General features: G+C 40.8%; 1 protein-coding gene across 1 annotated transcript in view; it reads right to left on the minus strand.

Annotated features, from left to right (window-relative positions):
• The window catches only part of LOC115375849 (receptor tyrosine-protein kinase erbB-4), a 149,487-nt gene that overhangs the window by 77,081 nt on the left and 47,668 nt on the right, over positions 1 to 24,738 (minus strand). Inside the window, exons 4-12 of the mRNA XM_030075430.1 lie at positions 18,656 to 18,790; positions 16,763 to 16,828; positions 14,844 to 14,962; positions 13,125 to 13,266; positions 12,371 to 12,484; positions 9,236 to 9,362; positions 7,966 to 8,039; positions 6,992 to 7,082; positions 4,493 to 4,698 (exon numbers count right to left, since the gene is read on the minus strand). Coding sequence (XP_029931290.1) covers positions 4,493 to 4,698; positions 6,992 to 7,082; positions 7,966 to 8,039; positions 9,236 to 9,362; positions 12,371 to 12,484; positions 13,125 to 13,266; positions 14,844 to 14,962; positions 16,763 to 16,828; positions 18,656 to 18,790 — 1,074 coding nt within the window. The remainder of the gene's footprint in view (positions 1 to 4,492; positions 4,699 to 6,991; positions 7,083 to 7,965; positions 8,040 to 9,235; positions 9,363 to 12,370; positions 12,485 to 13,124; positions 13,267 to 14,843; positions 14,963 to 16,762; positions 16,829 to 18,655; positions 18,791 to 24,738) is intronic.

The following is a 24,738-nucleotide window of genomic DNA, read 5'->3' on the forward strand; positions in this document are numbered from 1 at the left end:
TGTCTATGCCTATGCTCAGTTATGCCTGCACGTTCATTCCTGTGAGTTAAGTGAGTGTGTGTGTGTGTGTGTGTGTGTGTGTGTGTGTGTGTGTGTGTGTGTGTGTGCGTGCGTGTGTGTGTGCGTGTGTGTGTGTGGCAGCACATCAGTATTCCCACCACCTCCGCCATTAAAGACCGCCGCAGCCAAAACCCAAAGCCCTTTTCCACTGGAAGCGTAACAATCAATGCTGCCACTGGTCATTGGACTCAGCCTGTCCTCTGGCCGGTGAGTGACACCCGCGTCCCCGGGAGTGTCGCCCAGTGGGGGCCAACCCTTGGTCGATGGTCGATGGTGGATGGTGGATGGGGGTGGGGGTGTGCGGTTGGGGCAAGCCTAATGAAGAGGCGTGTGTAAGGCCCCATCGATCAATCTCTGACACACACGGCGCTCTCATTAAATGGCGAGTGACATCAGCAACAGCCTGGCAAAGCCAAGGAAAACTACAGTGGCCCTGGCTTGTTTCTGTCTTATTATTTCTGTCACTCTCTTTTTTCAAGCCAGTGAGCTTTACGGACGCTACATGCACTGTATAGGTGCATATTGCCAGAACAGAAATTAACGGCCTAAACTCCTGATTTTCCTTTAAATATTCCCCAAAGAAACTTCAAAGTTACTTTTTTCCATTCCATGTTGTACAACAACATCACATACATGTTGTGTATCTGCTGGTTGTAATGCTTCACTGAAACTAAATCACGCTTATACTGAGAGAAGTATTCAGAGCCAACATGCTATTGTTTTATGGCTGCAGCATTACATCAAATAGGAAAAATCTAGATATCTTTTGCATCATTTTAGACACATTTCCCTGTAATGCAGCAGGACATGTTTGATATCTTTGGAAACCTTGGGATCGCCAACAGAATTTAAAATAAAGTTCTGTGGGTTTGCACAAAGCTTGGCTGCACTGCATACATGTGTAATTACAACCCTATCGACGGGACCAGCAGAGCTGAAGAGGTGCCACATCTTCCTGACATTTATTATTGATGAATAATCGATAATAGGGCCATTATTTCGCAATTATTTCCTATATACTGTATTTTTAATTATATATGTCTTTTTCACTTTAATCCCCATTAGTAGACCAATTAATTCCAATTACTTCTCTATCTGCTGTGCTCTCAGAGGGGAAGCATCATGGTCAGTTTCTTGTATCTGCAGCAAAGCCACATGTAGACTATCAATCATTCCATCAAGAGTCCATTTCCCTCTGGCTGACAGTGAGTTTAATGCACCTTGGTGCAGCTAAGGCACTGCTAACTCAGTGTCTCACAAAACACACACACACACACACACACACACACACACACACACACACACATACACACAAGAGGATGACTAATTTCCACACTTACCCCCACCCACTCCCCCAAACCTGAAAACCCTTTGATAAGCACTTTGTTAGCAGGGAGCTGAATCAGGGCTTTCATGGCCACGGGGCGAGGGACGCCAATGCTACCGTCGCCGTGGAAACATGCAAGTGTGTGTGTATGTGTGTGTGTGTTGCAGTTTGGAATTAATTGAACTACTAATGGGAAATAAAATAAAAGAATAGGAGTGCTTAATAGGTGTTTGCTTACCCCTTGTATGTGTGTGCAGATAAAGGGTAAGTGTGCGTGTGTGTGTGTGTCTGTCTGTCTGTCTGTCTGTTTTTGACTACTTTCAGGTACATACACCAGACTAAAGACCAGTTAACTGGAGTTCGCTTATCCAGTCGGTGACAAAAGCTGTGTTACTATTTGGAAAAAGCTGCTTTTTGGTCAGTGGTGAGGTTAGGGTTAGGTTAAGGCAAAGTCTTGCCTTGTGAAGCATTAAATTGATTCTTGGTATCTCAGGTGATACAGTATCACTTTATACTGAACTTTCAAGATACAGAATGAAATTGTTTTAGCCCAAAGCACCATATATTCATATTATTTATTTTATTTTACTGTACTTTACTTTTTTTTTTTTTTTTTTGCAACAACTTGATTCAATAGATCAGAATCCAGTGATGCAGTTAAATGGATCTCTCAACGTTAGCTAGTTGCTATTTTGCAACTATCCAGAGAAAGCTTGGGATAAGCTTGAAAAGAGCTTGTGTTTTTTTTCTTGTTTGTTTTTCCGTTTCTATTTATCTGATTTATGTGGTAAAAGTAAACACCACTGCGCCGTATTCGTAAATGGAAAAATTAGGCCTACTGTCCTGTATATGTGTTTTAGTGTCTCATAATCCCATAAGGGATAAGTTGTAAGGCAAGACAAATAAATAAAACGCTTTCATTCATTCATTCATTCATTCATTAATAAGCATCGCAGTTGCCAGGAAAAAAATGTTGGCATTTTTGTTTCTGGAAACAAAGAACAAATGTTGCATTTTCAGTGTCTAGAGTAGGTAATGTGCTAACATTAGCTAAAATTTTGTGCATGCATTAACAGTAACTGTGATGCTGACGCAGCTCCAACATTAGTTATAAGTCTAAATGTTGATATGCAACATATATACAGTACAGGCAAAAAGTTTGGACACACCTTCTCATTCAACGCGTTTTCTTTATTTTCATGACTATTTACATTGTAGATTCTCACTGAAGGCATCAAAACTATGAATGAACACATGTGGAGTTATGTACTTAACAAAAAAAGGTGAAATAACTGAAAACGTGTTTTATATTCTAGTTTCTTCAAAATAGCCACCCTTTGCTCTGATTACTGCTTTGCACACTCTTGGCATTCTCTCCATGAGCTTCAAGAGGTAGTCACCTGAAATGGTTTTCACTTCACAGGTGTGCCTTATCAGGGTTAATTAGTGGAATTTCTTGCTTTATCAATGGGGTTGGGACCATCAGTTGTGTTGTGCAGAAGTCAGGTTACTACACAGCCGAGAGCCCTATTGGACAACTGTTAAAATTCATATTATGGCAAGAACCAATCAGCTAACTAAAGAAAAACGAGTGGCCATCATTACTTTAAGAAATGAAGGTCAGTCAGTCCGGAAAATTGCAAAAACTTTAAATGTGTCCCCAAGTGGAGTCACAATAAACCATCAAGCGCTACAACGAAACTGGCACACATGAGGACCGACCCAGGAAAGGAAGACCAAGAGTCACCTCTGCTTCTGAGGACACGTTCATCCGAGTCACCAGCCTTAGAAATCGCAAGTTAACAGCAGCTCAGATCAGAGACCAGATAAATGCCACACAGAGTTCTAGCAGCAGACCCATCTCTAGAACAACTGTTAAGAGGAGACTGCGCCAATCAGGCCTTCATGGTTAAATAGCTGCTAGGAAACCACTGCTAAGGAGAGGCAACAAGCAGAGGAGATTTGTTTGGGCCAAGAAACACAAGGAATGGACATTAGACCAGTGGAAATCTGTGCTTTGGTCTGATGAGTCCAAATTTGAGATCTTTGGTTCCAACCGCCGTGTCTTTGTGAGACGCAGAAAAGGTGAACGGATGGATTCCACATTCCTGGTTCCCACTGTGAAGCATGGAGGAGGAGGTGTGATGGTGTGGGGGTGTTTTGCTGGTGACACTGTTGGGGATTTATTCAAAATTGAAGGCACACTGAACCAGCATGGCTACCACAGCATCCCATCCGGTTTGCGTTTAGTTGGACGATCATTTATTTTTCAACAGGACAGTGATCCCAAACACACCTCCAGGCTGTGTAAGGGCTATTTGACCAAGAAGGAGAGTGATGGAGTGCTGCGGCAGATGACCTGGCCTCCACAGTCACTGGACCTGAACCCAATCGAGATGGTTTGGGGTGAGCTGGACCGCAGAGTGAAGGCAAAGGGGCCAACAAGTGCTAAACACCTCTGGGAACTCCTTCAAGACTGTTGGAAAACCATTTCAGGTGACTACCTCTTGAAGCTCATCGAGAGAATGCCAAGAGTGTGCAAAGCAGTAATCAGAGCAAAGGGTGGCTATTTTGAAGAAACTAGAATATAAAACATGTTTTCAGTTATTTTACCTTTTTTTGTTAAGTACATAACTCCACATGTGTTCATTCATAGTTTTGATTCCTTCAGTGAGAATCTACAATGTAAATAGTCATGAAAATAAAGAAAACACATTGAATGAGAAGGTGTGTCCAAACTTTTGGCCTGTACTGTACATATTTTTGGTTCAAAGCACTGTCATTTCAACATATTTCAGAAACATTAAATGGCGACATTTTTTTTCTGGCAACTGGGTTGTCATAAGTATACTGATAAATATGCTGAAAAAAATCATGAAAATTCAGCTATTCTTTAAAATCTGATCTTTTTGTCATCAGAGCTTTTAAGATGACTGACAATTTTAATAGTAGCTTATAATGGGCTTTGGTTCCATGTCAGCAATGGTTATGTGGCAGCATGTGCAGCTTTTTGCAAATGATGATCATCTCAGTTTGGGCACAAAACTCTTCAGTTATCAGTTTTGAAGTTCAGGTCAGTATTTTTTTTTATGTTTGCACACTTACTGCACTCCTTGGGGTCTCGGTTGTTGCGGATGAGGACTTTCTGGCTGGACATCCGGAACAGCGATGTCCAGTTGACGGTGTTGTAGAAGCACAAGCGGCTGTTGTTGAAGATGTAGACATTTCCGGCACTGATCTCGTCCAGTGACTGGAACTGGAGCGAGGAGATCCAGCGCTGCTTGAGGATCAAGAGAGAGATACCACTTCCACTGCAGAAGAATGAGAAAGGCGAGGAGGAAGTAGAGGAAGAGAAAGAAAAGCACATAAGTAAAAAAGTACAAAGATAGTAGGAGGGATAAGGTGAGATTATAAAAATAAAGAGAGGAAGCAGCAGGAGGAGAGGAGCACAATGGAGGAAACAGAGCAAGGAAGGAGGAGAAAAAAGAAAAAGCATGAAAAAGAGACAGAAAGGGAAGAAAAGAGGAAAAATGGGAGAAGGTAGAAAGAGAAACAAGTAATCAGTGACCATGACGTTTCCAATGATTGATGCAAGCTGCCCTCTGTGTAATTGTATTTATATATATGTCTGACACATCGCTGCTTGAGGCTTGAGGAATTTTTTGCCATAGTCCCCTCCAAATTTTTTGAAAAGAGAAATCACAAGGAGAGGAAGGGGTGAGGAATATAGCAGAAGGGAAGGGGGCAGAAACGAGAGAAATGAGGCGGGAAAGACAAGGATGTTGGGGGAAGAAAGAGAGAAACATCAGATGTCAGAGAGAGAAAAAAGGAGGAAGGGCATAAGAGAAAGATGAGAGAGGAGAAACAAGCAAGTTGGGAGTATAAGGTCAAAGAGGGAGGACGATAAAAGAAGGATGCAGAAAAAGAAGAGATTACAGAGAAATGAACAACAGAAAGGGGGAGATAGATGAAGATTTAGAAAAAGAGAAAAAAAAAAAACATTTGAGGTGCTCTAATGAGCAGGGACGAGGACCAGGAGGAAACAAGTTAGACAGAGGAAGAGGAGGCAGGAGGTCCTATCTCTGAATGGCACTGGAATAAATGCTGAGGTGTAGGTTCATCACTGGCATTTAGAAAACAAGGCTGGGTCTCTCTTTGACTGAGCCAGCCCTATCCCTCGGATCTGCCACTTGTAAGAGAACACAGAACCTGTTACCAAAAACGGCACTAATCAAAGCGACATGACAGCGACGCTTCAAAGACGCTTCATACAGAAGAACACCAGCCGGCAGCTCATTAGCTCCAACCATAAGCATCCGAACATGGGAGACAGACATGAAGAGGGAGAGAGTGAGAGAGAGAGAGAGAGAGTGAGAGAGAGAGAGAGAGAGAGAGAGAGAGAGATTCAACTGAGAAGCAAAAGGGAAGTGTGCGTAAGTGTACATGGGTCTCTTGATGCACATGTCTGCTTCAAATATGAACAAAACACAAATGAATGAAAAAAAAAACCTTCAAACAGGATTCAAAGATGTAACACATGACACAGAAGCTAACCCTCTCTTCTCCCACAAGATGAATAGGAGATAATTGGTGCTAAGACAGCGATTCTCAACCTGCAGGGTTGGGACCCATGGGATGATGCACGGAATCTAAAAAATACATATTTTTCTAGTTTATCCTCATGTTTTCTGTGTGATGCACGCCTTGATTTTTATAGAAGACTGAATATTTGTAGCCTTGAGGCTTCCTTCAACAATTAATTTAATAATGTAGCTTCAAAAAGGAAGATAAAAATCATCATTTGGAGTCATGGTTCACCTTTTTGCCTAAGTATGCCTTCAACTAGGAACTGGGTAAAAGCTTTGTTTTTGCTATTGTGAGCTACAAAGGTTAAGAACCAGTGTGTAAATACAGGAAAGGGTGAGAAACTTTATAAATTTGGAGGAGAGCTAACTTCAGCAGGGGACGATGGCTGGTACTCTGAATGTTCAATACACAGATACATGCAAGCTGAATAGGCCTCAACCAACAATATGTAACACATTTAGAAACAGGGGTAGCAGGTGGAAAAAGAAAAGAAGAGCTTTGTGTAATGGAGAGGACGCAGGTCTGTTCATCAACAGCTGTTTCCTCTGAAAATACCTTTGATCAAGACATAAAACCTTTTCCTGGCCTGGGAAACTTGCAAAATGTAAAACGTGTTCCAAGAATCCAAGGTATTCAACTCAACGTTAAAACTCAACAAAATAAAATAAAAGCCTTTAGTTTTCCTTAATCAATGTGATAAAAAAATATGTTTCACAAAATGTATCTGTTCATTTCAGCATGCAGGTCTTCCTCAAGTGGCAGTGCATTAGTCGGTAAGAAAGCTTGAAGGTGATGGATTCAGCACCACACTAAAACCTTTCCCTATTCTCTTTTTCCTGTGTATACAGATGGATCATCCTCAAATGAGTAGCTCGCTATTATTAACTCGAGGCCAAGAGAGGATTCTTCTTCTGGGCTGCTTACTGAAAGGCCCATCATCATGTTTTCTTCTTGCTGACAGTGCCCATGCAGTATCTGGAGTGTATTTACATGTCCTTCTTCATCCTTCACACATACCTGTAAAGAGATCTGCCTCCGATGGTTGCCAGGTTGGAAAAAACACTCAGATCCGTCATGTTCTCGGGCCAAGACTGGATGTTGAGGTAACCTAAAGGCAGATCAGGCAGCACAGCGAAACCAACGGGCCAGTTAACAAACGAATTAAAGCAATTCTCTTTTCATTCTTGGATAATAATCAAATGCTGTTTTTCCTAACTGATTAATAAAGAATGTGTCAAAGGAAGAGTGGAATAAAAAGAAAATGGAAAAGGGAAAGTGGGGGGTATTTGATGAAGGAATACAATAATCATGACTGAGCAAGTACAAAGAATCCCTTTATTTTTGCACAATGAAATGAAAAGCACTGCGTTTTTTTGGTTATAGAGTTTCACTGTGTTTGTGAATTTCAGGCAAGAACCCATTTCTCTATAGGAAATGCATTCGGAAAAGACAATATACCCTAATTAAAAGAATGGATTTAATATCCAGCGTAATTTGTCCGGTTGCACTTGCCTTTAATGACAGATTAGATCAAATCAGCATCTGTGGAAATGCACATTAAAGGAACAGAGCAGGAAGTGGCAGGATAGAACGGCCATTGCTCTTTCTTATTGCTTGGGTTTTCATTATGAAAATGCAGTTTCACTCCATTAGCTGTTTGGCTCAACTGCAAGTTGCAGTTTAATATGACAAAGGGGTTTGTATCCGAGATATTGCTCATCCCTTAAGACCTCTAATAGCTAATGAATAAATACACACTCCCACACAAGCGTGCCCACACACTCACATGCACAAACACATTAATGCAATATATCCATTGAAAACCTTTTTTTTTCTGAGCTCACTGACAAAAGAAAAAAACATATATTTTTTTTTATTCTTTCTCCTGTGTCTTGCTACCTCAGAGGCTGCATTATTCACACAATGGCGTAATAATATTGTTTTGTTTGGTCGATTTCTCTAAGGTGAGCGAAGCAAAGCCCTTCTCTCACCTGTGATCTCTTTCACAGTGCGAAACACATTGAGACGCTCTGGGTCCAGGGGTCCAATGCCATGATACATGTCCCTGCAGGAAGATACAGCGAGAGAGAGAGAAAGAGAAGTTGCACCAAAGCACACCATATTATGAGATTTTCATTCTTGCTGCAACAACAATCAAATATAGCCGCAGCAAAACTGACATTATTAAAGGTTCTTGTGAGAAAGACCTGTGAACTTGTAGGTGACAATGTGAAAATATGATCTTCTTAACAAAAGCGGTACTAGGCTTAAAGGCTGAAATCTGATATCATTGAGTGTCATGATATCCGCAGCCAGTATGTGTTTTTTCCTACAAGATGGAAATGTTTGGCTCATTTTGGGTTCAGTGAATCTTATTTACCGACATTGCCCATGAGAAATCAGTGTGCTTCACATATTCACATTCATAATTACACAAATGCAACTACGTAAACTTGGGAGCTCAAGGGCATTTGGACATTAATTTTGATAGAAGTCTCATTTGCCTTCATTTTCAAGTCATAGCCAGTTCAGGATTTGAACCAACAACTGGTTGCTTATCAGCCCACTTCTCTACATTATTAGCTACCGCTCCTGTATTATATTGATGTGATGACTGTGATTATTATTATGACTGTTTTATTATTGTTTTATTTCTTTTTTTAATGGCCGTCTTACTCTTTGAAATTGCTGTATAATACAAACAATCATTTTCACAAATCCTACTTATGTGCCAGATGGTTGCATTTTGGCGATGAAGGACAACACAATAAGTGCCAACAAGTTTGGAAAATCACAAGAAAATACTTGAAGGTTGATTTTTTTTATAGTGCACTTTATGATTCATTGATTCATTCATTATCGTTCAATCTCATTTATGTTGTTTATTTCCTGTTGTATACAAAACAAAACAAAACAAAGGAAAGATTGAAAGTGAACCTGGCACCATCTAATTTGTCCTGATGATGGACATCACGTATTTTAGAACTCACAGAGGGTGAAAACAACCGCTAACAATTACCTGCAAACGCTATTTCATCTCATATCTGATTGCATTTTCTATATGACAAAAATAGAACGGTGCATAGCAGCAAATGTGAAGTGTGGGGGAAGAAATTAAACAAACAAATATTTAAACTACTTGCCAGATCAATCTTAGCTCTTTCTATTGGAAGAGGAATTGAATTAACTTGACTTTTCTGAATAGTTGCTGTCAGAGTTATCTGTTAACTTTTGTGCTTTAGACCGCATGATGTTGCTTACCCTTTAATGCCGGTGATGAGGAAGATGAGGTTCCCATTGATTTTGGTGCAATTGACAAACTTATCGATGTTGCTGGCATCCACTGTTTGAGCTGTCTGCAGGCTGCCTGTGCCTATGCCATCACACACTGAAAAAACAGATGCAAACACACACACACACACACACACACACACACACACACACACACAGACACACACACACACGATTTAAAAATACTCAGGAGATTGCTTTTGGGCATAGAAAAGACACTCTTAATAGCATCCTTGTATAGTAGAGACCTGCTTTTTGTTACCACTCTGTCATTGATTCTTTTTGCGCTTTCTATGAAAATATATTGCTGCTTTTTATTTCAAGCAGTCGTCTTTTGGTGCACAGGCAAGGCCGCGGCCCCTCGCCGTGCATTGGAATTCTTTTGATGACTCGGGAAAGCGCGGGCCAATCCAGAGCCAATTCCTCCATCTAATGAATTCATTACATCTGCATTAATTACACTTTCGGCCCTGTGTGAGCCAAGTGTTTCTGACAGAGGCGGAGGGGATGATGAATAAGGCTGGCATTAAGTGGTGTAACCAGTTTTTGATAGTGATTTATACCAGCCAATTCCATATCTGAAATGTTAATTTGTTATCATTTCCCACAGTTCCTTGGGCTATTCCTCATTAACCCCTCCCTGCTGCGTGACGATGTAATCAAAAGATTGGCCAATCGATGGATGCCACAGCCCTTATATGGAGTGACTAAGAGGAAAACTATTGTCTTCGGTGCTAAGAAAAGGGCAGAGCAGTTATCTTTTAAGAGCAACAAGCTGAAGGGGCTAATCCTCTGTGTTGAACTCAAGTAGAACTGTATTAACATTTAGCTGACACTCTTGACACTTGAAAACAACAACACTTTGGATAAGGCAGGTGGGGTCACAATGTCTTACTTGGGATTGAACCTGTATTGTTCCTTAACAGGACACTGACCCGAACCCCAACCCCATTCAAACTCTAGTGTGTAAATGTAACGGGGTGGGTACATTATTTTTAAACATGGCACAAAGGAAGATAAATTATAAATAAAATAAAATACAAAAAGGGGAAAAAAGAGAAAGAAAAAGGGAAACAACTGCATGATCTCGATCATTATTTAGGGGAATAAACAGCCTAAACATGCTCATTTTGAATGTCCCCTCAAATAAAAAAAAAATACTAATAAAAATGAATGAATAAATAAATAACCTTTTGTAAAGCAGCTTTCATCAGGGCTGTGGGACTGATTCCACAAAGCACACTGTCATTTATTATTTATTCTGAAATCTTTTTGTTTGTTTGTTTGTATGCTCAAACTGATGTAGATTTGAACATTGTTCGGGCTGTAACTCCAAGCATGATGTACCCAACCGACTGAAATGCACATAATCTTCAGGGTGGCACAAACATAATGTTTCTCTGACTTTAATTTTGATCTTCCCCATCTGAAAACATTTTTTGCATGCTTCCAGGAAATAGATTATTGGACATACAGCTGCAACTTGAGGAGGGAGGTGAGGAAACCAGCATGTGGCAAGACCGTAATCCATTTCCTCCCATAAATCAAACAAAAACAAGACGATAACTGCATATCAATATCTGTATCAAGCAACAACTGTATAATTTTCAACCAGAGAACATCAAAACTTTGAGAGCCTCAATAGTGGACTGAATATAAGTGAAAAGATTTAGATACTGCATGGTAATAAAAAGCTTGCAATGGAGGCGGTAGGGAGAAGCATGAGCTCACATATCACAGGAGGATTGAGGTGATGTGATTACAGCAGTGGATATTGCATGGCATTAGCCTCAAATTAAGGAAGATGTTGATATTTTGGCGGGGACATTACAATCAATAAATCAGTTTTAAGTATATAGTGTACTGTATAAAAGTAGTGGTAGAAGAGCTCGCTGCCATAAAAATAAATTAGATTTTACCTAAGCTTTTTAAGTAATTCCTGGAGGCTACTGTTGATCCAATATCATCTCTGTTAGCATAAAGCTATTAGATTAAAGAGGTTTAACTGCATAAGGTCTTATATATTAGTGCAGTGTAGTGGTAGTCTAGAAAGTGAGAGAAGTGAGGGAAATGAGCATACTGTGCATTCAATTCATGCTTTTTTTATTCTATTGAGTACAACTTCCACATTACATACTGGAACATTGGCCCACTCGACTCACTTTCCTTGACAAATGCATCCATATTGTGCGTGCACAGCTATCAAGTGATTTATGTCGAGGGATATGCATGGTCTACAGCCCATAGCATATTGCTTTTCACTCTATGGATTGTCCATGTGTGTCAGAGTACTGTATGAAACTGGCGTCAATCTCTCTATCTCTACACCAATGTCACTAAGACAAATTCCTGAACATTTGGCCATTTATGCGATTGTGTAATCCATTTGTTGTATATTCTAATGGTAACAAGGCAAAAGTGATAAACTAACCAAGCACCTTTGGGACATCAGAAAAATGGACTGATGGTATGGCAATTATAGCATTTCAAAGTTTTCACATTTGGAGCTTTACTTGTAGTCTCCCAATTTGACCAAAACGTCATTTGTTTAAACACCACAAGAACATAGTGTCAAGTGGATTTGTGGTGTGGGATTAAACATTTTGACCTCAAATTATGACAAACCCATTAGGAAAATCATAAATGCATCATCCGTCCAAATTTGTGTCAGATCAGCGGTGTTTGATGTAGCCTGATTGACAGATAGACAAATAGGAACAGTCTGATCCACAGGCAATAGAGTCACTGTGCAGTGTGCAAATTAGGTGTTAATATTCTCAAAACACATGCAGGTCTGACTACACCCTCAACTATGGTGTGTTACAGTTTTAAATCATACCTAACCTTGATGGGTCCTGATGGGTCTGGGTTGGTTTGGGCTAGAATCTCAAACTTTTTAATAGAGCTACATTGGGCTCAGTTTGTAGACTGATTCCACCAAATCAGTTTGCTAATAGCTTAACAACTGCATCTTAACAAATGATCTTTGTAAGGATTCTGCGTTTTTTAGGATGATATAGACTCAGGAAATCAATGTTTTATTTTCAGCCAATTTTAAGCCTCACATGTTGGGTCCAACTCCTCAGACTCCACAGTGGGTTTTACCTTTAGGGCAGATGTTGGTGCAGGGGGTGCACATCTTGATGCGGTTCTCCTCCACTTCCATCTTGTTGCTGGGACAGGCTCTCACGCAGGAGCTGTGGTCCACCACAAAGTTATCTGACAGAGAAGGAGCGGGGCTGTTAGTGTTAGCTGACTTTGACTTTTTTGTCTGACAATAAAAATCAAAGCAAAATGACTGTCATTTTTCCTTGTACGAATATAAGGCTCCTAATGGAGAGAAATGGGTTACATTTAAATCATATTTGTAAAATGATAAAATATATATATATATATATATATATATATATATATATATATATATAGTCTAGGTTTATATTGTCAGGAAAAGTAATAAATCAAAGGGATACTCAATTCTGGCAATGGAAAAGCGGCATCAGTACATGCCAATTTGGCATTCAAAGGAATTTGTTTAGATGTATTGTAGAAGTCTGTCTTTGTACCTCATGTTTGCTGAATTACTGCTCCACTCAAGAACTATACCAAAAAAAAAAAACATTTGACCAAGGGTTTTTTTCAGCTACCTGAAGTTATGACTGATGCTTTAGCATCTAGATGAATGAGAGGCTGAAGTCTTTATTGATTCCGCAATAACTGTCTACAGTCCCTCTGCAGGATAGATGAAGGATAAGTGCATGAACGGGGACTTTTACAAAGTCTATGCTTTTGCAAATGCTTCACTGTGCACACAGTGAAGCATTTTGTTTCCTTATGAGAGTTTGGGCTGAAAGAGACTTACGTGGGCATTTCTTGACACAGAAAGCTCCATAGGTGTACTTGGCCCTGGGGTTGTGCTCCATCTGAAAAGATGTGGGGTTGTACACAAAGGGCTGAGGGCACTGGGTCACACACGCTCCGCTGTCATTGAAATTGGTGCAAGCCTGCAGACGGGACACAACCACAGTCAGCCAAGTTAAACCATACCTGTGAGAGGCCCCGTTGGGGGGCATGGAGCACAAAGTGTGGCAGGGTGGAAGTGAAAAAAAAGAAGTAAATTTCCCAAATTTTTTCCCAAGTTTATGCACTTGGCTGATATGGCCAAGTTGGTAAATCAAATGGGAGAAAAAGTGATTAAGGCTGATGGAAACCCATTATTCACATAACAGTGATGAAGCAGGGAGCCGGGGAGTGTATACTCTGTCAGACAACAAACACAGCAGTGGAGGAGCTACTATACTGCTCTGTGAAATGCTGAACTGTAAACTACTTGAAGCAGGTGTGCTGTCGCGGATTGCCTCCTGACAAAGAGCACCTCCCCTCCATGAATAATCACTAGCCTATTAATTTACCACAGAACTATCAAAGACATCATTTAACTGTATGTGGCGTTCAGTGGCACTCTAAATGGACTCTAAATAAACTTGAACTTGAACTTTTATTGATCAGTGATCAGCATGATCACAACAAAATGAACCATGTATACTGAAGACTGTAATAAGTACAATTCCCAGAGAGAGCAGGTCATTCAGCCTCTTCATCTTCTGTTTGGCCATGAGCATTTGATTACATTGTATTAAAGAGTCCTTTTCAGGATAATTTGCATAACGCAGTTGACAGAAACCTGCATTATTTCGCATTTTCTTTTATGAAATTTAGAAATGTGCTTAAAATATGCAAAACATTTTGAATGGAAACCAAACTAATATGAGTGTGAGAGTATTAGGGCAGCATTTCATTTTTACTTCCCACTGCAAAGTGCAAATCACACACCAGTCTCTTGTCTCTTCAAACGGCAAATGGGAGAAAAATTGGAGCCATTGATCCAAAGCCATGACCTAAATGGTGAAATGTTTTCCCATAAACCCCTGAAGTGTTTTGTCATCTGTGGCCACAGCCTGAAACAGTAGTAATTGAATTGGATGAGCCTCTCTGTGAATTACAGCCACAATATTGTCTCTGTTGATGTGTGCGCACACATGCACGCAAGTTTACGAATCAGGAAGAACTTGAGGTGATAAAAGGGATACTAATTGGAACACTGAATCACCAATTTGTTCTTTGATCAGAGGCGCCGCTGCAGACTTTTACAGGCCTGTAAAATGACAAATAATTTATCAGCCGGTAAACAAAGTGGATCATTTTCGTGCTGGGTGGATGACAAACAGATGTTGCACAAAGCCATGGACACATGGAGGGGAGGATGGTGAGGTAACAGGGGTTAGAGATGTGTATGTTGCTGTGCACGCGTGTATGTGTGTATTTCTGTGTGTATGTGTGTGTGACTGCCTTGTTGTTGGTCTTTGCTTTCTGTCATTCTCTTAGATTAGGGACACAGGTAGGTTTGTGTAAATTTGTGTGTTTGTGATGCCCTAGGTGTGAGAGGGAGAACACCAAGCGAGAAATGAGGCAAAGGAGAAAGTGTGGAGGAGAGAGAAAGCTAGACATTGAGAGATGAAGAAAGAGAGAGAGAGAGAGAGAGAGAGAGAGAGAGAGTGAGCACAAGTGTGATCTGACGTACGAAGCAGTCTGTGTCCTTGGGGCCAGAGCAGCCTCCAGCGCACTCGCGGTGGCAGCAGTCACTGACGTAAGGCCCGAAGCATCGACCGTCACACTGCTCTGCACACACCGTCTTTGTCACTGCCCACCAAGAGAAAGCAGAGCACATTTTAAAGGTCTGAGACACTCAAACACACACAAACAACCCGACACAAACACACTCTACAAACACAGACATGCGCTCCTTCAAACATGAATACCACCATCCTTTGACCTTTCCTGCCGCATTCTCAAGTTGCAGCTGCCCACAAACACCTGATATAAAATTCAGAAACCAGGGCAGCAGCAACTTAAAGGTTAGAGAAGTGGGTTTGGGTCCAGAAGGTCACTAGTTTGAATCCCTAGATCATGGATGAGCAACACTCTTCCCTGAAGCCCCTGAGCAAGGCTCTTGACCTCCGGCTGCTCCAGTATTTTGCTCAGTACAACAATGTGGTTGTACCGGGCAACTTCATTATAGCGCAGCACAATGCAATGTGTATTTTTATCTAAGCAAAGTTATTGGTCAAAGACCCTTTCCAACCTTGCTGATAATTCCAATAAATCGTGACTTTATTTGTTGCAGTGAGAACTCTTGTGGTAACCAGGGAGCTTGTTATGTTCTTTCTTGTTTTCCCCTGCTTTTTATTGCATCACCGCTTTGAAGCAAACATATTCAGTCAGCACATACACATTGGTGGGCACGGGATATTCTGGTGATGCAGCCGGCACTTGGCTGTGCCTCATACCCATTGCGTCAAAGTCGTACTGATATTTGTGCTAAAGAACGCCCTCTTACACATAATTGCTACAGTAAAAACACAAAACAGCCAATGAGTCAGCGGGAGCCTCAAGCTGAGGCATTAAAAACTGCTGTGCTCACTCTCCGCTGTGTTGGGGAACATAATGATGCAGTAGTTGGGGAGTGGGTGGGGGGGGTACTGCCTTTGTAGTCTATTACTCTGTCTATGGCAGAACAGAATAAAAAAAAGGCCAGTCACTTTCTAGCTCTATATGACGCAAGAGGAAACATTCAGTAATTACATGGATAGCAGCGGTTAACATTCAGCCAGCTGCCTGTCTTCCATAGCTGTACCTTTATTGCCTCTATTTTTATTCCCGTTCACTCAGTTATGCTTTAATACTGGCATGTTAAGAGAATGGCTGGACCAATTAATCAATCCAATAATACGTAGGGTCTTTTGTTACATATTAGACGTCATCCACTTGAGACTGTTCTCTGATCACAGCAACAGAAAAACATTCTGGTACATTCTACTTATCCATGTTTTTAGTAATGTCTTTTTAGGCCAAATGTATCCCAAACGTTTCCACTGCAACTGATCAGGTGCAACAGATCACCTTTTCTTAAGGAGCCGGAGAAAATTGTGATAGTCTGGGTTTCACTGGAGAATCTTTATGAACATGATGGTCCTAATGCTGTTTCAAAGTTTTTGCCATCATGCCAGGAGTAAAAGTTTTTTTTTTTTTTTTTTTTCGGAATGGAAATGGCCACATTTGAAGTGGAGCCTGACTGATATATCAGCAGGCTGCTGTTATTGGCTCATCAGAGATAGATTGATATTGTTGTATGTGTTAGCTAAGATGCATAAAAATCACCCGAGACAACTTAGACTTAGAGACAAAAGTGTGTTTGCAAAACATACTGGCAGATGGAGTGTTACTAGAAGTCCACTTCAGTGACAGCTTCATTTTAAAGATACTGAATATCAGCACACAGTTTATAATGACTTACTTCTAAAAATACCAATGTTACCACTGACCTGTATGAAGTCATATTGGTCAAAATTCTGTTAAGAGCCAAGTAGCGTTTCAGGCTTACTGCATGTGTGTTGCATTTTGTATGTACGTGTGTATGTGTGTGTGTGTGTGCGTACTCACAGCTTTGACACTGGTCCTCCTGATGGCCCCAGCAGCGTCCGTTGCAGGAGCGATGACAGCGTCTGCCTGCAGAAAACACACAAGCACATCCCAGCTTTGTGTGTCAGGCAGCTCCTCGGCCAACTTTAGACAAGAAGCTTAGACACAAGCGCACATCAACCCTCCTCTTCACACACACACACACACACACACACACACACACACACACAACCCTTTCCCCTGGCTCCCCCACCCCCAAACACACCCAATCACCCACTCACACAGACGCCCGCAAAACTTCCCGCGCTGGTGACAGTGACAGATCTGTCGCATCTCTCTCCAACAATAGAGTGAGAGTCATTGTGGCAACTTCTGGCCGGTGGAGAATATAAGCATAAAAGACAGGCTTCCACTCCCCCACGTCAAGCCCTCACACATACAAAGTGGGACCTGACAGAGCACTCATAGCCTTCATCTGCCAGTGGCCCGACATCAAGACTTAATTGACTATGGGTTAATTACAGAGTAAGTGGGACAGCGCAACAGATTGTCACCCGGGCCTTTCAACCACTCCCACTGTGGGGTTGTTATGTTAAATACTGACTACGTCTTGTCAAAGGGCCCCAATTTGGCAACCTCGACTCCCACACACTCTCTTGTGAGTTTTTTGGCCCACCTCTTCTGCTCTTTCTTGCTTTTCCTCCTCCTCCTCTTCAAGTGCCATTTAATCAGCACTAAATACCCAGTGTTTTACTCCTATGTAAAACATGTCTTATCACAGTTTTGTTTCAGACTAACCACCAGCCATGTGCAACTGTAAGCAAAGAAACATTGTGACTTTTTTGTGCAAGATATTGTGGACAATTTCCACATTGCGTCTGTCCTTGGCTGTTCCTATTGCTCACCCTGATGTTTTATGATATACAGAGCCTGAGTACACTCTTGCCCTCTCCCGTAAAATGAGCAAGAAGCTCATACAAAAACATACAGAAAAAAAGTTTGAGAGAGTCTGTCTTTAGCAGCCAGTTCTTTTGACACAGAATGTCCGCCAGATAGTGTCGCCTGTTATGTCCGAGGCAATGGGAGCTGAGCGACTGCGCGGACCATAGGGGGCACCAGGGGAAGTGGGCAGCTTCAAACCAGCTGTCAGATTCACTGAGTTTTAAAAAGAGCGCAGCAGACAGCAGCTCCATGGGCTTCGCTGCAGAGCTGCTGCCATACCACTACAATGGAGGGGTTCACACGCTGATTTAACACTATGTGATATCGCTTCCAAATGACCGGCAGGCGAACAGAATAAATAAAAAGGCATAGGGTACGACTGGTGCTGGCTGGTGGTGCTGGTAGGGTATGTGTGTGTGTGTGTGTGTGTGTGTGTGTGTATTTCTTTCTCAATATGCACATGTGTCTATATTTGTATGTGTGTTCAAGCATGTGGGAAAAACATATCCATCATAACAAGTCAGCTAGTCTCATATACATCTTTAAAATTCTGTTTTTCCTCAATCAAGTGAAAAAAAATCTGCCAGTGCAATGACATAATCTCAATTGTTTCCAGTGCAGTTTTAGTTGTTCCGAGAATTTTGGGGGGAACAAGAATAAATTTGTTAAGACAAGGCGGAATAAGGCAGATCAGCTCACTAGGATCAAGAAAATGATACTTGATTGAGGAACATTCTGGAAACAAATTGATTAGCATTGGAAACAGGTGGGATTATCTCATCCCACTGGCAGATTTTTTAACTTGATTGAAGAAAAACAGGATTTTACGACAGTTTTTGCAGTGTGTGTGCATGCATGAACTTTGTATTGGCCTCACATCATTATTACAGACACCTTATTTTTTTCACCCAAAGAGAACAGTGTGTAATACCCCTCCTGCAGCCATTGGTTTGTCCCACACACAGAACTTACATCCAAGGTTGCTGTTGTTGGATGGTACCACCAGCAACTCAGCCTGGGGGTTCTTGATAATGTCACGCCAATGGATGGTGTCCGCATGGCACAGGTATTTATTCTGGTCCACATAAACACCCCCGTTCAGGATCTCTGTATGAGGAGACATGGATAGAGATGGGGAAAAAAAACAGAAATAAATGAGGGCATATGGATGTATAGGACATGAAAGCTATGGCAGAAAATCAATATTTCAAGGTTAACTCCCATCATTCCTTTGTCTGGAAGCACCGTGCTGCACACAGCATTCCTTGTAGTGCATCAACATCGGGATCAGGATAAACGCTATTGACAAATGTGCACAGTAATTCAATGCCATGTCCACAGTCAGTGATGTTTCATAAAGAGCTGCTCCATACAAAAGGCAAAGCTGATATTTTATGTAAATAAGGTATTCTTGCTCATGAGAGGAACTCATAACTGTACACAGGCATAATTTCATAATTATGCATTGCATAATTTCATTAAGCTCTAAAGGTAGTGAGAGTTAATGAGTTTGAATGTCACTGGAAGACACTGAATACTTGTTGAGTTAATTAAAACTGAAAATAATATACTGGAGCAGATAAAAACACAGTATTACTCAAAGTCTCAGTGAAGGATACTGTTCATAGTAAATAGCCCATGAATTTAAGACTGGAGTTGATTTTTTCCCCCCTGGAATCAATGTACCTGAGGTACAGAGCAGAGAGGCTTTGGTTATATATTTTATACATTAAATCATGCACCTCATTGATTACTAGTCATACTGTAAAATATGTAATAAAATTGAGCTTGGACAACTTTTGGAACTTGCTCAAGCTGAATTTCAATGCTCCGCTATTATCTTCAAGAGCTCTCTTTTGGCTCACCTTAAGTCTAAATCATCAAATTGACTCTTAGAAAAAAAGCAAACAGGATTGCAGCTCTCTTGACCTGCTCCACATTCCTCTATTAAAGCGAGAGCTGACACACAAAGGACAAAGGCAAGCTCCTGTTCCGGTATTTGCCTAATAGCGAGAATATGTTTTTTTTTCCAAGCACCAATACACTCAACAGATGCCTCTGCATGGAAAATGATAACAAATTCTAATCCCTATCCCTGCTCCTAATCCGGTTTTTAGATACGGACATAGAATGAAATGATGCTGTAGTAATCCCCCCATCCCCTCCACGCCATGACCCGCGGTAGAAGAGAAACAACAGCACACACATCACCGTCTCTCTCTCTCCGGGACACCAGCTGACTGTAAAATATAACCTAGTTGAGGGATTTAGATACAATCACCCTCCATCCTCTTCTCCATGAATGAGTTGAATATGAAGTACTGTGGATACTGCCAATATCCGCTGGCTCAGATTCTGTGAAAGGGCTTGTCAGAGGAGATGAAATTTAGTCAAAAAAAAAAAAAAAAAAAGTGACATGGTCCAGATTAGAGCTGGATTATGTGAAGGTAAAGAACGGTATTATCTCCCCCTTCAGATTATTAACAGTGTATGAATTATGCGGACAATCCAGTGGCTAAGGAGCACATGCAGGAAGCTAATCATTACCACCCGACACCCTGATTAAGGAAGTGGGCCTTGGTGAAGACGGGGACATTTATTCAAAGCCCTCTTAGACGTGACACAGCACTCTGTCTGCCCGCTGAATGGCCTACAGCCGCGGCTTCATGTAATCATGTTCCCGTCACAATGGATGATTTATCAGAGGGTGTTTTACATTCATGGATGGCGGGTGAATAAAGGGACAGGCTGCGCTCTATTCAAATAGCGGGTGGCCCGCATCGTCAGCATGCTTTGATGTCATTTAAACGTAGTAAAGAGATAAGCAACCATCCATTATGCAAGCAAAATCCTATTCTACAGATTCCTGACATTATATACCACCACGTAAGACACTAATCACAGAAGGGAAATGGAAGAGATATGATCAAATCTGCATTTCCATATATTTAAAAGTTATAGCCATATCAGCAACATTCCCAGCAGATTAAACCCATCATTAGATTACACTGTAGGTGTTTGGTTTTCCCTCAAGTCACCTTGACAGAAAACACAGCTGTTGATGTTGTGCAGACGGAGCATGTGAGGTTTCCTGGCTAGACTAGGCCACCTGGCTGCCCCTCAGCAATATGCGTGTCGCTCCAGTCTGTATGAAGATCCTCCAAAATAACACTTTGTCCTGGCAAACCCAGGAGGGCGTTTGTGTTCATCCACACTAAATAAAACACTAAAACGTTCAAAATCAAGGCCAAGAAGATGAGAAGCCAAAACCAGAAAGGTCAAACACCAAGCAACATTTGAACAGTTTCATTCCAAAATATGATATTTACCATTTGCCTGACAAATAGGATTCAAGCTTGGTTTATGCTTCATGGAAAAACAAACCTAGCTGAGTGTTCATGCTCAAAGCTACAGGAAAAAAGAGAAGGTAATGACTAGGGATGGGATGATATATGAAAAGTCAATATATCATAATACGGCAATGTGACAATATGTATTGTGGGGTAAAAAAAAAAAATAAATAATTAAAAAAAAAAAAATTAATAATAATAATAATAATAATAATTCTGGTACAGTTTGTCCATCACAATTTCACAAGCTGTTCATTGAAATGTTACTCGATAACATTTTTAAATTGTTTAGCTTCTAGCAAGCCAATACCACTGCTACAAAGATTTGCCATATTGTGTTTTCAATCACACTGAGAGATAAGCACATTGTCCCATCCCTAGTAATGATGACACACATGATTGGCTGCATTTGAGAGATTATATGAGGTTGTAATTTATCTGAAATATGAAACGAGACATGCTTCCATCGAGGACTGGCTGAAATCAAAACCCTTCCATTTTGTTGAGATGTGCAGAGCAAATTTCTGTGGTTTTCAGCACAGTTTCTAGGCACATGGTCCTCATGAAAATGCAAAAATCATGAAGGCCAAGGTATGTAAATCAGTGTTCATATGGAGCTTGCTGAGTCATACAGAAAGCATATTTCGAAACTTTACCCATCACGCATGAATACTTGGATGCTCAAGGTATAGATGATTTTCAGCAAATTTTACAAAAATGAACGTGTATAGTGTTTTGAAGAAAAAAATCTTTCTTTTTTTTTTTTTCTCATTTCTTCATAAACAGCTGTACCACAAGCTATTTTATGGGAAGCTGTCTTTCTGCTCCACTCCCCCCTCCAGCTCTGTCCCAAATGTACTTTTAAGTGCCTGTGTCCAGATGCCCCCTGTTCGCCATGAGATAAATGGCCTCTTCTGCTGTCCATCCAGGCAAGGGCACTAACTCTTATAGCAGGATGACAAGTCTGTATCGGGTGGCCATTCATTAACTGGCGACAGTCCTGTACCCCCCCCCTCGGCATCCCTTCTCGCACATCTTCAGCCCTCCCTCCATGCTTCGATCTTTCCATCAAGATGGGAGATCTACAGCCGGCTCTCCAACAATGACCCTCCACTCCCCACCCCCTTGCAACCATTCAGGCAGCTGTCCTGAACAACACCCCCGCCCCAAAGCCCGCACCCCTACCCTCCACACGCCTGTGATTCACGAGGTACTCATAAAAGCCATTGTCCTGCATCGGAGGGATGGGGGAGGAGGAGGGACAAAAGATGGAGAGGGCAGCAGGAGAAGGAAGGGACAGAGACACAGATAGGAAGGGAGATCAACTTAGAGAGAACACCAGAGGAAAAACTGAAGTTTTAAGCTTAGGGTAAAGCAACTGTCACAATCAAAAATCTAAACAGACGTCTGTTTTGCTCAACCCAGTCGCCGTATAAAATGTTGGCCATTTTACATTTCTGTAAACCAACAAATACGTTGAAATGTCAACTTTTCTGAACCAAAAATACCTTACACGTCAACATTCAGACTTACATCCAATGTGGTGGAGCCAGTGTCAATGTCATGGACTAACCAAAGTTAGCTTGTTAGCTTTGTTAGCCACCAAAACTACTTGCATAAAATTATTCAAATTTGAAGGAGTCACTTTGACACTTTATGTTCAAGTGCCACAACTTGATTCACTGATAAGAAGTTTTTGGAACATTATTTATAATTTACAGCTTGTCCAGTCAGTAAGCAAGAAACAGTGATCCAGAGCAGCTACTCCTGGCATTCATTTCATCTTGAGCAGGAAATGTCAATGGTCCAGCTTCTTCCCAGTGGACACATGAGAAAAATGTAAAATATAAATGCAAGTTGGTCATGTTACATTTTTCTGACTTTACGAGTTGACAAGCAGCGCTTGAATGCAGCATGCAGCATGTGTGTGTAGTACCCTGTGGGTTCTTCTATTTACAGTAATGCACTGGTAGATGGCCGCTTCACTGAAATGTTTTCTGCAAACTACATTTGCACTTTTCACTCCAGAACCAAATGGACAAGCTTCACATAAATGAAACGTCTCATCCCTCCCTTTGATAATGTGCAGGCTGGACCAAAGCAGGTCTGCCCAGTGCTTATCTGGGTGACACAGCCCTCAGCGATGCTGTTTTATGCCGGTGTATGTGGCTGCTGAAGGCTCCAGTACCATATGCTCAGGTCATGTTTGGTTCGAAACTGTCTCTGCTGCAGCATTTTGGTACATCTCGCTTGGCGGCGAATCAAAGCAGCTCTTTACTGATGAAAAAAAAAAAAAAAAAGTTTGTCAGGTTGCATCCATAATTACTTTTGATGTGGAATTGTACAGTGAGCTATGAGATGATTATAGGAGGAGCAGGCAATTTGGAGGACTATATCATACTGGCTGAAGGTATGGATATATAGTGAGTGAGTGAATGAACATAGCCCATTCCATTTGAAATTACATAACAGTTTATTATGTAATTTCATTTGTTTTTAATGTGTTTTATTTTATTTTATTTATTTTTCTGTCTCTTTCCTGATCATCACTGTAAATTTGCTCTTAAATATTCTTCTTCATTTTTTTTTTTTTTTTTTTTTTTTGATTTGCCAGGTTAAATAAGAATTAATTATGAACTACTGTCTTATAAACACAGTAAAATCTATTATGTAAATGTACTCTGTTGATGTGTTGTAGGGAATTAGATAAGAAAAAAAAAAAAACAACATCTTCAACATCAAGCAAAATGTAATGATTTGAGAAGGAATTAAACACTTGGAGGGAAAAAATTACTCAAAAAATATTCATAAGCAAGTGAAAACTTATGGTGTTATGCTTTTACTTTTACTTACGTCTGGTAGTTTTTTTTTTACAGATGGATCTCCATTGGCTGTTGAGTTTCTGAGTGACAGCTCAATACCCAAAGGTAGAAAGTGAAGTAGGACACAGAAGATGATTTTTTTCTATTATTATTAGTTTAATCTTTAAGTTTGGTTTGATCATGAGACAAATCTAATGCCATAGTTTTGGTCTTCCCTGGTCATCTGACCAAATGATCATAGTCCCACAAGATTAGGATGAGTCACTGTAAAAGGAAACTAGGCTCTGTTTATATATTTATATATCTGAGGTGTATACTGTTTCATCCCTCCATGTTTCCAACTCTGATTCATACCGCATTGTTTAAGCAAATATTATGAAGGCAACAGCAACACAGTGACCCTAGTCCTGCATTTACATCTCACATTTCTCATATTCAGAGCGCATTACAATAAGGTCAGCAGCAGAATCAGCTTCGGGTTCCTACATCGCCAACATTATAAGCAACAAATAGTGAGGAGTGCAGCCACTGCACCCTGATAATATTCATATGACCCTTGAATTACCATGTAAGAGAGGAGCACTAGAGAAAGAAATAAGAGCTATGGAGAGTAGGAGAAGGGATTTTTTTCAAAGTTCATGGTAAGACATTGTGGGAGATTATTTCTTAAATGATGTACACTGTATAAAAAAGCTCCATCTTAATCCACTTAGTCTTAAATTCAGTCTTATTATTCATCCAAGTAAAACTGCTAATGGATGATGGGATGGGATGAGATGATCACACTTGTTTCCAAAGCAGTTCCACATGTTTAAGCATTTAAGTGTAAATATACTAAAAGAAGGCAAAATGAGGCAGATCAGACCACTAGTATCAAGAAAAT

This window comes from Myripristis murdjan, chromosome 2 (assembly GCF_902150065.1).
Source record: "Myripristis murdjan chromosome 2, fMyrMur1.1, whole genome shotgun sequence".
NCBI lineage: Eukaryota > Metazoa > Chordata > Actinopteri > Holocentriformes > Holocentridae > Myripristis > Myripristis murdjan.